At 37.7% G+C, this 16,087-nt stretch overlaps 1 protein-coding gene across 1 annotated transcript in view; it reads right to left on the minus strand.

The window, feature by feature from the left end:
• Nucleotides 1–16,087, minus strand: part of DNAAF9 (dynein axonemal assembly factor 9) — a 2,711,795-nt gene that overhangs the window by 1,345,719 nt on the left and 1,349,989 nt on the right. The window contains exon 22 of the mRNA XM_044064082.1: nt 9,139–9,285. Coding sequence (XP_043920017.1) covers nt 9,139–9,285 — 147 coding nt within the window. The remainder of the gene's footprint in view (nt 1–9,138; nt 9,286–16,087) is intronic.

The following is a 16,087-nucleotide window of genomic DNA, read 5'->3' on the forward strand; positions in this document are numbered from 1 at the left end:
AGGAAAAATGATGCTGCTCCTTAACTGTGAACCTGCAAGCTATCCTAAAAACAAAAGACCAACAGCTTGCTTTTCAGCAATGTATAATCTATATACTGGAATTGATACAGACAGTGTCATTTAGAAGAAAACGCAATCATGGTAATAGTGCAAAAGGGTAACAAAAGAAAGTTATATGGAACAAAGGATCAATTACTGTTAAATAAAATCATAATGCAGCAATGTAAAAAGGGGAAGAAGCCAAGTGTGGCATGGATAGATTACAAAAAAGCATCCGACAGCATCCCACATTCATGGATAAAGGAGTACTTACAAACATATACAGTAAGATCCATCCTACATTGACCAATTACATTACAGTGACCAAGAAACAGTGGCAAATCATTTTGCCGTTAAGCCATGAAAAAGGACAAGTTATTATCCCAGGGTTAAAAATTAAAACTGGGATATTCCAGGGTGATTCTTTGTCATCACTGCTCTTTTGTCTTGCTCTCAAACAATTAAGCTGTCTAATTAACAGATTAGGTCATTACAACTTGGCTCCCAGAAAACAAAGTGTAAAGACTTATTTTCTTTTTGTGGACAATCTAAAAGTGTATATTTCATCCGATGAACACCTCAAAGCTCAGAAGATATAAGAATGTCATTTGGCCTTGATAAATTTGCAAAAGCAACATTTAAAGCAGCTGCAGCATCAAGAAAATATCAGTCTAGGACAGGAATGTGATATAAAGCAACTTGAACTAGAGATGGTGTATAAATATTTGGGAATTGAGACAGGATCAACAATAAAACATGAACAGATGTGAATAAAATTCAGTAAGGAATATTTTAGAAGATTAAAAGTAAACAGCCCTGACATGTAGGAACAAAGTCCAAGCTATAAATCAATTTGCGCTTCCTGTTCTAACTTACAATTTTGGGATGATTAACTGGTCCTAAAATGTACTGGCTCAGTTGGACAGGAAAAGAGAAAAGTGCTTCATGCTTATCAAATGATACATAAAAATCAGTGCATACCAAGATTATATATTCCTCATTCTGACAGAAATATGTGTCTCCTCGAAATTGATTACATGTATAGATATGCAATAGTAGGACTGCATATGTATATCTGCTGACCTCATAGGATCCAAACATAATGAAAATTTTAAAACACGAGAAAAATACGTCTAAGATGACTATCCTGCTTAGTTTAGCAGAAAGCATATCAGTGTCAAGTGGAAAACACACCAGTAACAGACAAAAATCAGGCAGCAACTGAATGTGCCAAAAAACAAAAAAAGTAATATAAAAAGAAGGATCAGATGAGAAGGCAAGAAATATGGAAAAAGGCATAAATATAGTTGTAAGTGCAGAAAACTCCTGGAACAACCTCATGTCGATCAGGACCTGATGCAGGAATGGTTAAGGAGAGGTGAATTTAAACCAAAAGATGAAAGGTTAAAATTGGCTGCCAGGAAAGCAGACTATGTACATGTTGGTTTATAAAGTCCATTGAACACGTGGGAGAAAGAGACAAATGCAGATTCTGTAAAACAGAAATTGAAAGAGTCACAAATCTTGTTGCTGGTGTGACACACTCATGGCAGAGGGCCTACATACTGAAAGGCATAATAATGTGGCAAGACTGTTGCACTGGGGATTGTGCAAACATTATAATAATGAAGTAACTGAAAAGCATTGGAAACAGAAGTCACAAAGTATTATACACAACGAAGTTTATAACACATGGGATTACCCATTACCTACTTTTCAAAAATGGATACAAGAAAACCAGATGTAGTAATCCATAAAAAGAAGACAAAAAGTAGTAGCATTGATCATTGAAATTGCTACACCCAGTGATTACAGTATCTTGCGTACAAAGTAACACAAAGTCATAAAATACCAGGATCTGCAGGCAGAATTGAAGGCAATGTGGAAGAAGGATATCTAGACAATTCAAAGTAAAAGGAGCAATGGGTCACATAAAAAAGAATCTACTGTCGTATTTAGATGCGTTACCAATACATGTAAACTCCATACAAATTCAAGGAGGAGTCAATTACGGGGCACACTGGAGGTGCTGTGAAGAGCACTTTTGGCTAACGTCAAAGACTGAATCAATACTAATTTCATAAACTTTAATCATACTCTTATCTTGGAATGGGGATCCATTCTCTTCATGGTATTAAAAACCCCAGAGACTTGGAGAAATTAAACCATGAACAAAACACTACCTGGATGACAAAACTTTATGCTGAATGATACCCAATGTTTTTTTTCTTTTTTTAAGTAAAGCTGTACAACTGATCATTTGTATTACTAGTCAATTGTATATTCTGCTATTTTAGTATTGCTACTGCTGTCTAATAATTCTTGCTGTATTAGTTGTGTAGTATTATTGTGTTTCGATTTTATCATAGTATGTAGCTTTTCTACTCCCAGCTCCAGCTGAAAATGGGCTTTTGTCCAGTCAGACCTTATCTGTAAACAAATGCAATAAAAAACAATCCATTCAGGATTATTTTGTTTTTGTGCTCCTGAAGGGTCCTAGATCTAAAATATCACAGATTTCCCACTGGGTATCAAGGGCACAGTGTGTATGTGTGTGTGTGCGTGTGTGTATCTTGGAGGAAATTTTGTGACCACATTTGTTGCATTTTCTTAACCCAGCAGATTTATCCTTACCCATTTTACTTAATATCATGTCACAGGTCAGGACACAATCAAAACCTGTCACAATCAAAGAGTCATAATTCAGTAGTACCAGCTGCCATAACTGATAGAAAGCACAATCAGATTAACTAAACAATCAATCCTGCAATAACTACATTAAAAAAATCTGAAAGAGCAAAAGCTATCTCCAGCTAGTCTGAACACACAAAATGACAGTAGGAGATATGAAGATATAGCTAATGCTGTTTGCAATATCCTAAGAAAGTTCTAAGTTTAAAAAAAAAAGATGAAGCTGACCTAAAATAAGGAACACAACTGAGAATTTCACCAACACATTTAACTGAAACAGCAATGATCACGATGAAAAATCACATTATGAGCCTGGGATCCAAGGATACAAGCTTTCCAAGCAGCAAGTGAGAGCTGAAAAGAAGGGGAGGAGATATATATTATGGGGGGGGAAGGGAGGCATTTCAGAAACTGAAAGGGTCTTAAAGGAGCTGAGTGACTGCTGCCTGTGCCCTACAGTCGTGAGGCTGAAGTGGATCATGAAACAGTCCTTATCCAACTGCCTGTGGTCACTGCCTTCTAATGTGACAATGACTTCCAACTGCCTCCAGAGGGAAGCAGTCAGACAAGCCTTCACAGCTGCTGTTGATCCACCACACATGCACTGCTGATGAATAATGGCTGCCGAAAACACTTCACATGATCCATAATCCTTTGGAAGTTTTTCTCTTTTAGTGTTTTTTCCCCAGAATTCTCCTTAATTTGCTGCTGCTCTTGTCTGAACCACACTTGACATGAGCTCCTCTGTGTTTCTGGAAACATTTTTAGAGGATGGAAATTTGATACCAGCAGTGGTGAGGGTCTTGTCCTCCTACTCATTATTCTTCATGTTTGCCTTTACCTCAGGTCTAAACAATGGCCTAAACAAATCTGGTCTCTAAAATGAGCATTCATGAAGAGCACTTTGGGTCAATCTAAGCCAAGTATGCCTGTGAACAGCAATGTTAGATGCCGTAGCTCTAGTGAAGCCTTTGGTGGAATTATTGTCAAACAGCATTGTAAAGTTACTCAGATACTGCTGTCATTTTAGATTTGCGTTTTTACTTTACTGGTCTGTCAGGCAACTGGCCTATTTTCTGAAGTATCTCATATATCTCATCAGATGCATCTTAAGATCCCAAGATGGACCTTGGTAGAGATTTAGTTGAATCTACAACAGAAGCTACTGTTAAAAAAGGCATAATTCATAGGTTGGTACTAGGCTATCGGCCCTAGGGCCTATACAAGCCTAGCCATAACAATTCCCTGGCTATTTCTTCCCGCACTGTTTAAAAATTAGTATTATTATATTATACTAATACAATTAGCAGGGCATATATTATAAATATTGCATGATAACTATAAGAATCAATCAGAAGAGGTTACAGAAAATTGGGAAGAGAGATTGGAAAAGCTGTTTACAAGGGAACAATGGGAGAATATATGTATGACTACCAAGTATGCAACAAAGTCCAAAAGGTTTGAATTTTTGCTTGGAAGAGTTTGCATAGGTATTTTTATACCCCCAAACAGACTTCAAAGATTTTTCTTCAGACTGCAAATGTTGGAGGTGTGATGAGGGAGAGAGACAGGGGACTGGGAACACATGTTTTGGGAGTGTAATGAGTTGACACATTTTAAAATTTCTCTACGGAGTACTATCAGAGATATTGGATGAGCAAATGTCTATAAGTAAGGAAATTAATATTCTCAGCTGGACCACAGGATCTGAACTGCCTGCAAATTGTAAGGCCTAGAAAATGGAACTCAAAGGCTAAACCAACTACATTTGAAGTATTATATATTATAAAAGAGCTACAAGAATTGGAAAAGGGAAGGAGCAAATTACATAGAAATAAATGGAAATTGTGGGACCAACACAGGCAGAATAATGTTCAGGAGGAGGAGTGAGGTTTAAGGAAATACAGGAATTGAGCAAATTATTTAATGTTGGACTGATGACAGTTATGAAGAAAGAAAAATGGAAAGCATGTTAATATGGTTTATCTTCTTTTCTGTTAATATGTGTTTGCATATGCCTTAAGTGATAATTTAATAAAAATATTTAAAAAGATGATTCCAAGACAGAGGATGAGCAGTTCAAAAAGATCACAGACCGACAAATGGCTCAGGAAGCTGGAAAATTTGTGGAGGGGTGGGAAAGACATGTGCGACTTGTGTTGGCATGCTCATCTGTTAGAAATGTTTGTGCTAGCTGCTCTCCCTGTAGTGACCTGGAACTCAGGGGAGTGGTGTAAACTGCTTCCCCTGAGACTAGGCCTCAGTAGGAGGGATGTGGGTGGGTTCACCCAACCCTTTGGAGTAACTCTTGCAAAGGAGTGGGCAATTCTCTCTATCACTGGCACACTGTGTCCCCTCTATGGTAATGTGGAGCCCACATCACTATTAGGAGGCGTAATTAAGCCACGTCCATAAAAATACCATAATGGCTGCCAAGATGACGGCTCTGTGATTGGCTCTCGCCTCATAGAGAAAGAATTGGCTGGGAGCAGCTCTTGCCCCCTGAGGAATGAACAGGCCAATACAGAGAAGAGAGCTGATGGTCATCAGGCATCAAGGCACAAAAAAATGATGGCTGTGCTATGAGAGGGTGCGTGTGAAAGCTCTGAGTTTCTTGATTTTTATTTTTGAGTTCCAGTGTTTCAGTGATTTCTTCAATTGAAAATCACTCACAGTACAGTACACATGTGGTTTTCATTAGCATGTCGTCTAAGTATTCTAACAATTTCATTTATTCTTATTTTTACCCCACAGATGCTACTATGTAATTTATAGTACTATTTCTTTTAGATCTTTATCCTAGAGACCACATTAGTAAACTGCTAAGTTCCTTTTTTTTTAAACTAGAAACATCTTTATTAAATTATCACACAATCATACATTTACAAAAAATTAGAACAAACTATATTAACACATTTTCATTGCAGACATACATCACTTATAATTTATCCAGTCATTGTCAAACATGACAACATTCATTCAATTCCTGCATTCCCTCATTCTTCCTCCAAACATTATTCTGCATGTACTGTTCCCACAACTCACATTTTTGTTCTATGTAATTTGCTCTTACCCTTTTTTAAAGATCCTACTTTGAGTTGTTTTATCTCTTACTATATTCACTACTTCTAGTGCAGTTGGTTTAGATTTCAATTTACATTTTCTAGTAGTTATACCGATTTGCTCACCCAGTATTTCTATTAATGTAGTCTGCAAGGAATTTTAAATGTCTGGTAACTAACTACAATCCTCAAAAATATGTTCTCGATTACTAACAACATTTGCAATCAACCTGAGGAAAAACTGTTTACAGTCTGCTTAGGGTATAAAAATACCTGTGCAAACACTGCCAAGCAAAGATCCTAAAGTTTCTAGACTTTGCTGCATATTTGGAAGGCATACATATATTCCTCCACCCTTTTTTGTGAATGCTTATCCAATCTCTCTTCCTAATCCTTTTGAACCTCCTCTGATTGATTCCTATAGCTATCATGCAATATTTTATATGCCCTACTAATTATCCCTTTCTTAACAGAAGCTTCTTTTCTAGATTCTACTAAAAATTCTACCAATGCTGGTCTTTTGCTTAGGATCCCATTTCTTTTTATTTGCCTATACTCTGATGTCAATACTTGATATGGAAGGAAATTAATTCTTGGCCTTTTCCTATTCTGCTACCTTTCCCTCTCTAATTATTTGCTCCCAGTACCTTGGTTCCTTTATTTACTTATTTGACATCTGTTGAATGGGACAGTCCGACTGAGCTTGTGACCTTTTTCAGCAGAGGCCCGGGGAGAAAAGCTCCACCATACAAAATATACAGAATAATCTGCCAAATTTTTTCAGTAAATTTCAGCCCCCTCTTGCCTATTCTTTGTATCCACAATTGCAGTCATCCCTGTTGGCAGAATCTCCTTTCTCCATCCCCTTGTTGGTTTAGATCTTAGAATACTTTCTGCTATTTTATGAATATAATATTCTGCACGGTTATTGTTATTCTCCTTAAGGATCTGTATCCAAAATCCCAGTCTCTCCTCGTTTTTAAGCTTTCCCATTTTATCATCATCCCTCTCCACTTTGAATTATAGCTTTTTGCTTGTGCTATGTATAGGAGCCTTAGCTGTGTAGCTCTGAGATACCCCTTCAAATCAGAGAATCCCAAACCACCTTCTGTGATTGGAAGTATCAGTTTATACCACTTGACTCTTGCCCTCTTCCCCTCCCAGATAAAATCCTTCAACTCTTTATCAATTGCTAACCACAACTTCTACTCTGGTTGATAAAAATATGCCTGACCTGTGTATACAACTAAAGGGACTAAAAGCAGTTTCACTGCTTGCATCTTGCTATCCATATCCATAAAACAGCACTTCCAATTTCACAGTGTTTGTATTATTTCTTGACTAGTCTCTTCCCACATATCCTTAGCTGCCATAGCACAATCCTTTTTAATCCATACTCCCGAGTACCTCATTTTATCATGTTCCCCTAAATATGGGTATTGCTGAACCAATTTGTGTGTGGGTACATAGTTTACAGCTATCGCCTTTGTTTTGTCTTCATTTTTTTATCCTGAAATAACTCAAAATTGTCTCAGAATGTTCCACAACACTGAAATGTCCTTTGCTGGTTTTATCAGGTATAAAATAATACCATTTACAAATAAAGTCAACTTTTCTTCACTACCATACCAATTTTATTCTTGAATTTCTGAGTCCTTTATTTTCTTTGCCAATGATTCTAAATATAATGCAAATAAAGGTCAAAGAGGACACTCCTACCTGGTTCTAACTGCTAGGCTCCTTTTCCTATTTGTTAAGCTATATTAAATTGTTGGAAGTAGTGCAGGAAATCTGCCTGTCCTACATGTGTTACATGATTCATTAATATACAAATCACTCTTAAGACTGCTGTTCTCTTACTACTGTTCATTAATGTGCCTTTCTATGTTGCCCATCCTTTGCATGATACATTGTAAGCTAAATGCTACTTTGGAACCTTATTTTTTAAACAAGCTAGTTTGTTACAAATTCATTTTACTTTGGTCTTTCTTCTTGCTCCAAAGCTGTCCATTTCTAAGCTCACAGGTAGGTGTCTACAAATTGTCTCAGCTGCATCCAAGGTTGGTGCGTGCTCACTAGCCAGTGAACATTTTAAGCATGTACAAAACATGCTTCTCTTGAATTTTTATTCAAAGACATTAGAAGAAGCAGAAAATCACACTTTCTGATCATTACAGAGGTTTTATCAGATGTGACAAACAAATGTAAACAAAATTTAATCACGCATTTTGGGTGCCCTACTTATTTAAAAGTTTTTAACCAGAACCTCACTTTTAGTATTAGGGCATAGACTGCAGTGAGCGCTGATTTTTTTATGGCACTGTTCAGTTAGGGTGCTCTTCTAATGTTTCTTTTTATTCTTTTTGATATGTGTATTAGTCAATGTTTTGCAGTACAAAGTTCATGATTACTATGGACGAACAACACATCAACAGTCATGCAGTACCTCTTCTGCCATTATCAGAGTAACAGATACCAATAGATATGAAAAGTTATCACTGTTATATAGTTAAGCTTGACTATGAGCTGTTAACCAACTGATTCCTGTAATCCCGGGTTTGATTCTCTCAGCCTCCATCTAACTACTGTACGTCTGAGCAAGTCACTTAATTCACTTGAATAGACTGTGTTCCCAGGTCACTCATGAAATGGGACATGTGTCCAGTGGGTTTATCTGCTTAAGAAATAAATAAAAATTAAATTCAATGTTATCTCTTTATCCCAGCTATTAATAGTAAAATACGATCTCTCCTCTGCTTAAGAAATAAATAAAAATTAAATTCAATGTTATATCTTTATCCCAGCTATTAAAAGTAAAATACGATCGCTTCTGCACAAAAAAGAGCTGAGCACCTGCCACAATAAGTTATATGGTTACATGGGAGGTGGTACAGAACAACCGTGTAACTGAACATTGGTTGAAGGGAGCCATCCTGTCTCAAGCAGAAGAAAACTATCCCTAAAGCAAAATGGCCAAGAATGACAACTTTAAATAAGATGATTAAGCCACAAACTTATTGAATAACACACAGGTGAATCTACCTAAGTAAACATTCTGGTTAAATATCAGGTACTTCTTCCTCTACAAACTGTTTTATATGATGCTCTTTTGCAGATTATTACAAGGGTAACCTTGCTGTTGTCCTGTTACTAGGAATATTTAATCTTAGTTTGTTTTACTGACTACATGCAGATATTAGTCTCTTTAAGTCAATTTATTGACTTTTTGCAGTGTTCCTTTCAGAAATTCATGAACATAATAATAATAGTAAATAACACTGAAAGTTTCACTATACTTCTGACTTCTCTAGAAATTTGTATGCCTTGAAATCATTTTAAAACTTACCTGTGAGAAAAAGGTCTTGTAACTTTTTGTTTTTGGCATAAGTGCAAACATCAAACATTTCGACTGAGAACGGAGCTGGACAGGTAGATGCAGGAGAAGTGAGCTCTGATACTCAATGATAATAGCAGCAACAATACTCAGTGAATCCTGTCAAGAGAAAAAAAAGAAACAAATTCAATAAACTATTTCAAAAGAGATAGCACCATTTTTAACTGCAGATTTCTAAGGATTTGTTGTCTGGTAGTATCTAATTTAAGTTTTCACTCAGAGAAATTCCAAAACCAAAAGCTTTTTCCACGTTTTATGCAAACAAAAATAAAATCTGAGTTAAAGTAAACTGGGGTGCATTGAAATACATTCTTTCCTTAGAAGGAAGAAATCATGCATACCTCATTCACTCCAATGGAGCTCAGGAAGTTTGCACTATAACTTCCAATGGGTGGAGCCTAAGCCTTTTGACAGAATCAAATTATATCCTCACATTTCAAACAAATGTTCATATTTCTGGAACCATAGGGGTTATGAAAGAAGTATAAATGGCAAACTCTTCAGGGCAAACTATTTTTACAGTGGTAGCATGCTTTAGGTGCTAGGTCTTAAACCATATTTTAGAAGTCACAGTAAACACAGTAACTATTACATTTGTAATATTTTGTAAACTTACAATATCTCAGCACCCACTCAAGTTGCATACTTACTGTCAGCAGCATTTTATGCATCTAGTTGAAAGCTTTCATGTGAGGCTAAGGAATTCTGTGTTACTTGGTAGTTGAGATATTTAGAAAAATGTGAAAAATATATCTATACAAATTCATATCATAAAAAATAACAGTTAATATCTATTTAGCTGCACTAGACAGATGTCAAATGCAGTTGAGTTTGCCATTGTATAAGTTTTAAGATGAAATCTTTTAAAACCTTAAACATAGCATGATTCTGGAATTATTGATGCAAATATGAACAAGCAATATTTGACATCTAGAGGCGTCAGTAGGAGTTAACTGCATATGCACCTGGCAGCATCACTCGGATGAAATGAGATTCAGTGCTTCTGCTTACCGATAACTGATTAAAACATGTTATGCTGTTTTCTGCATATAACTTAATAAGGAAGCAGTTTGCTAGGTGCCTGTAACTTGACAAAGACATCTGGTTGCACCATAGCTATGTTCTAAAATACATCACTGAATGAGGTACTCCTGAAATGCAGGCATACTTCAACTTTCTGCTACAAAGAACAACCCTCTCCTTCAAACCTAAAGTGTATAAATTATATACAAATGTTAAATTATTAAAGAACTCACAAAGTTTTCCTACACTGACATTTAAGACGACTAGAGTAACTTCAAATCTTAAACAAATGGTTCTTCAGCAAGCTACCACAGTGGTGTAGTGGGAGAAAGCCCTGACTATAGCTCAGGTGACCCTGGTTTGATTAGCGGCCTGGATGTCTGAGGCACTGGCAGGGAAGGAGGATGCATACCTAGATGTTCCTCATACTCAATCTCTGTTGAAGGCAGGGAACATGGAGAAGGGAGTTATCTTTGAGGAGAAGGGTAGAGGACATTAGCTAACTCTCTTGCAGAGGTGGGATGATATGCCAGAACATTCCCACTGCACACCCACCCATCAGACATTAACAATTAAGGCATAAGAAAAAAACATCACACCAAAAAACATTATGCAGACCTGAGAATCCTTTGTACATTCATAGGTACCTACTAGGCTACTGATCCATGATAATCTTTAGAAGTCTAGTCCTGCATTCCCATGATGTTTTTAGCCATTGGAATGCAAGTACGAATAACCTAGAGAGAGGCAGAAAATTTACATGTTATCCCTATCCATAACAGACAAGTGTGCTAAACCAGGGGTGAATTTGCTGTTCCCCATCCATTCATCCAAAATATGTATGAACAGACTAAGGGACATACTTTGCTTTATGTGGAGAGCAAGATGATTTCCAAAGAAGTGGCACTCTCGATGAAACATAGCTATCCCTCCCAACATGTTCTACCTATGCTGCAGAACAGATTAAGATATCTTGAACAGATATTTATTCTACCACTGGATGTCTGAATGGATGTGAAATACATTAGAAAGGATAGGGTTTGTTGATACTCTGCAGAGATCACCCCTCAGTAGCCTGTATGATACTGAGAAGAGGGACAAGGCATTGAGATGGTCAGTGCAGCTTTTGTGATTTAGGTCCTTGATTTTCTTAGAGAGAAGGCAGTGTGGTCATTTAAGTCATGTTAAGTGTTTGGAAAGGTACATACTGAAAGGGGCATTATACTCAATCATCCTGACAAAGTACATTGAAATGTTCACATCCCTGAACCTAAAAACCATAACAATAAGCTGCACAATGAAAAAGGACCTGCTTACAGTAGTGGATAAATGGTGATCAATGGACAGTTTGTTGTCCATGTAGGTTTCCAGGTCCCTAACTACCAATTAAATTTTCTGGGGTATGTTGGTGCGATAAGAAGACTATTATATATTTCTTGGGATTTAGTTTTAGTCTATGGTTACATCATCAGCTATTTGTTTAGGAAAGACCCTCTTGGGGGATCTTGATCCCGCTGGAGATTTTATGATGGCAACAAGTTTAGAATCATCTGCAAACTTAGTCAGCCACAAGCCCTTTATATTAGCTTTGACCTCTGAAAAATAAATAAAAAAAATAGTGGCCCAAGGACAGAACTCTAGGGTATACCACTAGTGAGAGGTCTTTTGGAGGAGATAGAGCCACGTAGCCCAATTTCTTGAGTTGTACTTGTAAGCCAGTTTGTTATCCAAATAGTTACATAGGGATCAACATTTAGCTTGGACAGTAGATCAAAAATACTTGAGTATGAGATGGTGTTGAATGCCTTTGTGAGGTCTAGAAATGCAGTCTGTACTGAATTCCCTCCATCCATTGCTTCAGAAACCTTCTCAAAGACATCAATTCGTTAAGCAGGCAGGATCTACCCCTTGACAAAAACTAACTGGATTGGGTCAAGAGTTTGTAGGTTACCTATGTCCTTGTTTATTAATTCCTTAATGATTCTCTCTGTAGCCTTACAGATGAGGCTGGTCAGACTTACTGGTCTATAATTGTCCAGGTCTGTTGATGTTCCACCTTTCTGCAAGGGGATGGCTATTGTTGTCCTCCATTCCTATGGTACACAGCCAGTTTGGAGGCTGATACTGAACAGCATCTATAGAGAGTTTAACAGGTCCTGTTTTAGGCTTAGCAAAAGAGTTTTTGAAATCTTATAGTTATATTTGTTATTGTGTGCAATGATTTCTTCTCTTTTATTACAGAACCTGTTTATATTTGGGTTCCACCACAGGGGGTTATTTTTAAATTTTGCATTGTAATTGCTTTGGAGGGGCACACATGCATCTTTGCAGCTATTCACATGTGTACTGAATTGGGGAATAAGGGATTCCACATACACAATGTGGTCATCACAGTAGAGAGGGATACTTAATTTAGCTAAGTCATCACCCATAGATTAGCCTTCACTCAATTTCTGAACACAGAGGTATTTGAGGATGCTTCGGTCTTATGGCGAATGTGACTGACTTATGGTCTGATTTGACAAGGAAGGGAGTTAAAACTGGTGAGGAACAGAGCTGTCTCATAATGGTGAGGACCACATCCAGAATTCTGTCTTCCCAGGTTGGGTTGTGGACTAACTGGCGCATACATGTTAGGGAATGTACAAGTCCCCAGTTGAAGAAGGGTAGTTGACGACCCCTAGGAGAATGGTGTTTTGGCCTGATGCACAGTGACTCCATACAAGTCAAGCAGGAAGCATGGGCTAAGGGAGGAAAAAGAGGGGGTCCTGCAGTTAGCTATGAAATTATAAGCGGTTTTGTTAATGGCAAGTTTATTCTCCTGTCTAATGAGCCTGGAGGTGATATTTTGTTTTACAAATATAGAGACACTGCTGCCTTTACTGACTTTATTGAAATTGCAGTGTGCCTATCCATATGGTAGTGTTGAATCCATGTACTGATGGGGTGTTCTCAATGATCACTAACAGGTCTCCATGATGGTGGATATATCCGTGCATTTCATGGTAAGCAGTGCCTTAAGTTTTTTTGCTGAGGCTCCTTGCACTGGCAGCAATACCTTTATGTGATTCAGATTTTTTTTGTTAAATTGGAAGCTTCTGAAGACAGGCACTCCTTAAAAAGCTCTATGGGGTGTGACAAGTTTTCGGCTAATATGTCCTTTTAAGTCCTAGATTACCTCCTAATAACATCCTCTCCAGCACACAACATGGCTTCAGACCATACCATACCACTACCACTGCCTTACTCTCTTTTACTAACACTATCCTTCAACATAAAAACAATGGCCTATACTCCTCTGTTACCTTCCTAGATCTATCCAAGGCTTTTGACATGGTCTCACACAAACAACTAATCTCTGTTCTCACTAATCTAACCTTTTCCCAATCAGCTACTGGCTGGTTTCACAGCACCTAACAGGTCGCCTACAATCTGTTGTTTGGCATAATGACATATCTCCACAACTCCCTGTCTCTCTCGGTGTTCCCTAAGGATCCATCCTTGGACCTCTACTCTTCTCCTTTCTGTTCACCAATAATTTATTCACTGCAACCAAACACTCCTCTCTCATACAGTACACAGATGATTCCACCATCATCTCCTCAGCCCAATCCCTACCCAAACTGCATAAGATCACTCAGAATGCCTTTACCTCCATAGAAACCTGGCTATGTAATGCCCAGTTAATACTCAACCCAAACAAGACTAAACTCCTCATCTTCCAATCCTCAAAATCTAACCTAACTAACTCCTATTTTAATATTACAGCCAATGACAATACCATCATCTCCCCCACAAAACATACCGAGCTATTAGGTGTTGAGAGTGACAACTATTTCAAATTTGACTTACACATTTCCCTAACCATAAAAAAAGTTCACATAAAACTAGGGGCTTTGTACAGAAATAAGCAATTCCTCACCAAAACAGCTAGAATCTCAGTTGCCAATCCCCACCTCATCTCCAATCTATTCTACGCCTCTCCCATATTTACCAACCAAAGACAAAAAAGCTTGAGGCTTGTTACAACAAAATGGCCAAGTTTGGCACCAGAGCTACCTATCGCAGTCACCACTGTAGCTCACTCATTGAACTTAACTGGCTCAAACTCCTACAACTTCTTCAGCTAAATCAACTCTCATTTACTCACTTGTTAGTGACCTATCCTCTAAAGGTCCCATCCCTCCAAAATCTACTCCAGCCCTACTGTACCACCAGACCACTAAGCTCCAGCAGCAAAAATCAACTCCAAGTAATCAAAACCAAGAACTCAGCTGGGGTTGCTCTTTTCTCCTATATTATATCGAAATTATGGAATATCCTCCCCCTCTCTATAACCCCATACATTCAAAGCTGCACTAAAAGCTAACTTAAAAATCACTGGTTATGTCCTTACTCCAAGCCAGACTAGAGTCCCTCCTTCTCTATTTCCCCCTCCACTCAGACACCCTGCATGGTTCACTTCCACCACCTATTCCATTTATACTACTTACTCTGCATCTTGTCTTACTCCTTTATTCTTTCCCTACTATTTTCTCCTAATCTCTGATCCTATCTACTCCACCATCTCTCCAAACACAGCTCTATATCTGACTTAATTTACAGCTATAACCGTTATGTCCAATAAGCTTATGACTACATCACTACTGTCACTGCCACTATTGTTCTATTGTCAATACGTACCATCACAGATGTACAAAATACTCCTATTCATATATGAACGTATATTTCATGTATATTCAATGTCCTCGTGTATAAATGTTACTCATATTTTACGTTTGTGCCTTATGCTAGCATTGTTAAATTGCATTTGTATCAATTTTATTACTTTATATTATTTATTCTGTACTTATGTATTATTATGTGGAGCTTTTCTCCCCAAGCCTCAGCTGAAAAAGGACCTGTGTCCAGTCAGACTTTCACAGTAAACAAATGTAAAATAAGAAAATTAATGTCATATTATTTTATGTTACACAACTTATAAATAAGGCCATGGCATCTAGGTCCAAATAGGTCATTATCTCACTATACTCTGCCCTAATCAGACCAGTCAGAGAATACAAAGCTCCCTTTGGTATGTACCTGACCAGGCATAACAAAAAGAATACAAGGTGTAACAAATCTGCCTGCCTTATGCAGAGCACCTTAAAACCCTTTCTCTTTCTGTGACGTAAACAGAAATATGCGGGAGACACAAATATCTGCTCCAGAGACTGCCCTTCTTATGGAACAGGCCTTCCATCCATGTGAAGCGGAGTTCATCTATTACCCAATTTAAGTGCAACCTAGACCAGTGGATGGGGAACAGGAAATTTACATCGGCCCTGGCACCCATGTCCCTTATAGATAGAGATAGCTTACAAATGCCTGGCCCTCAGTGTTTTATTTGGATACAGGATATCATTATTCTTTTGGGAAAATTTGGCTTGGCTTAGAAAGCACCCCCCCCCCCCCCCAGTCATTAGTCTAGTAACAATCTACGAATCTATGAATACAAAAGCCTTTTGGGGACATGTGTAGGCCATCCCTGGCAAAACAGTTAGGTATGTCTACCATCTAAACACAGGATGATACATACTGGGAGGAGAAGCACTAGGGTCCATTGATGATCAGCTGTAGGGACTTTTTTTTGCCAGTCTTTGCACACAGTACTCCTCCAGCCCTGAGAAGATACTTATTGGTTTTGTACTTCAAAACAGCTTTCTCAGGATTATATCCTCTTCTGTGACTGGATGTCATTTATTTCAATGAAGGACCATCTATAAAAACAAAGGATGTCCTTTCTTTCTCCAGTTCTTTCTAAGTAGAGCAAGAAAAACAAATATTATGTACTTTCTACACTGAATGATCTCCTCTGCTTCTATCATTCTTTAAAAGA

This window comes from Protopterus annectens, chromosome 2.part2, assembly GCF_019279795.1.
Source record: "Protopterus annectens isolate FY-2018-M chromosome 2.part2, PAN1.0, whole genome shotgun sequence".
Lineage (NCBI taxonomy): Eukaryota > Metazoa > Chordata > Ceratodontiformes > Protopteridae > Protopterus > Protopterus annectens.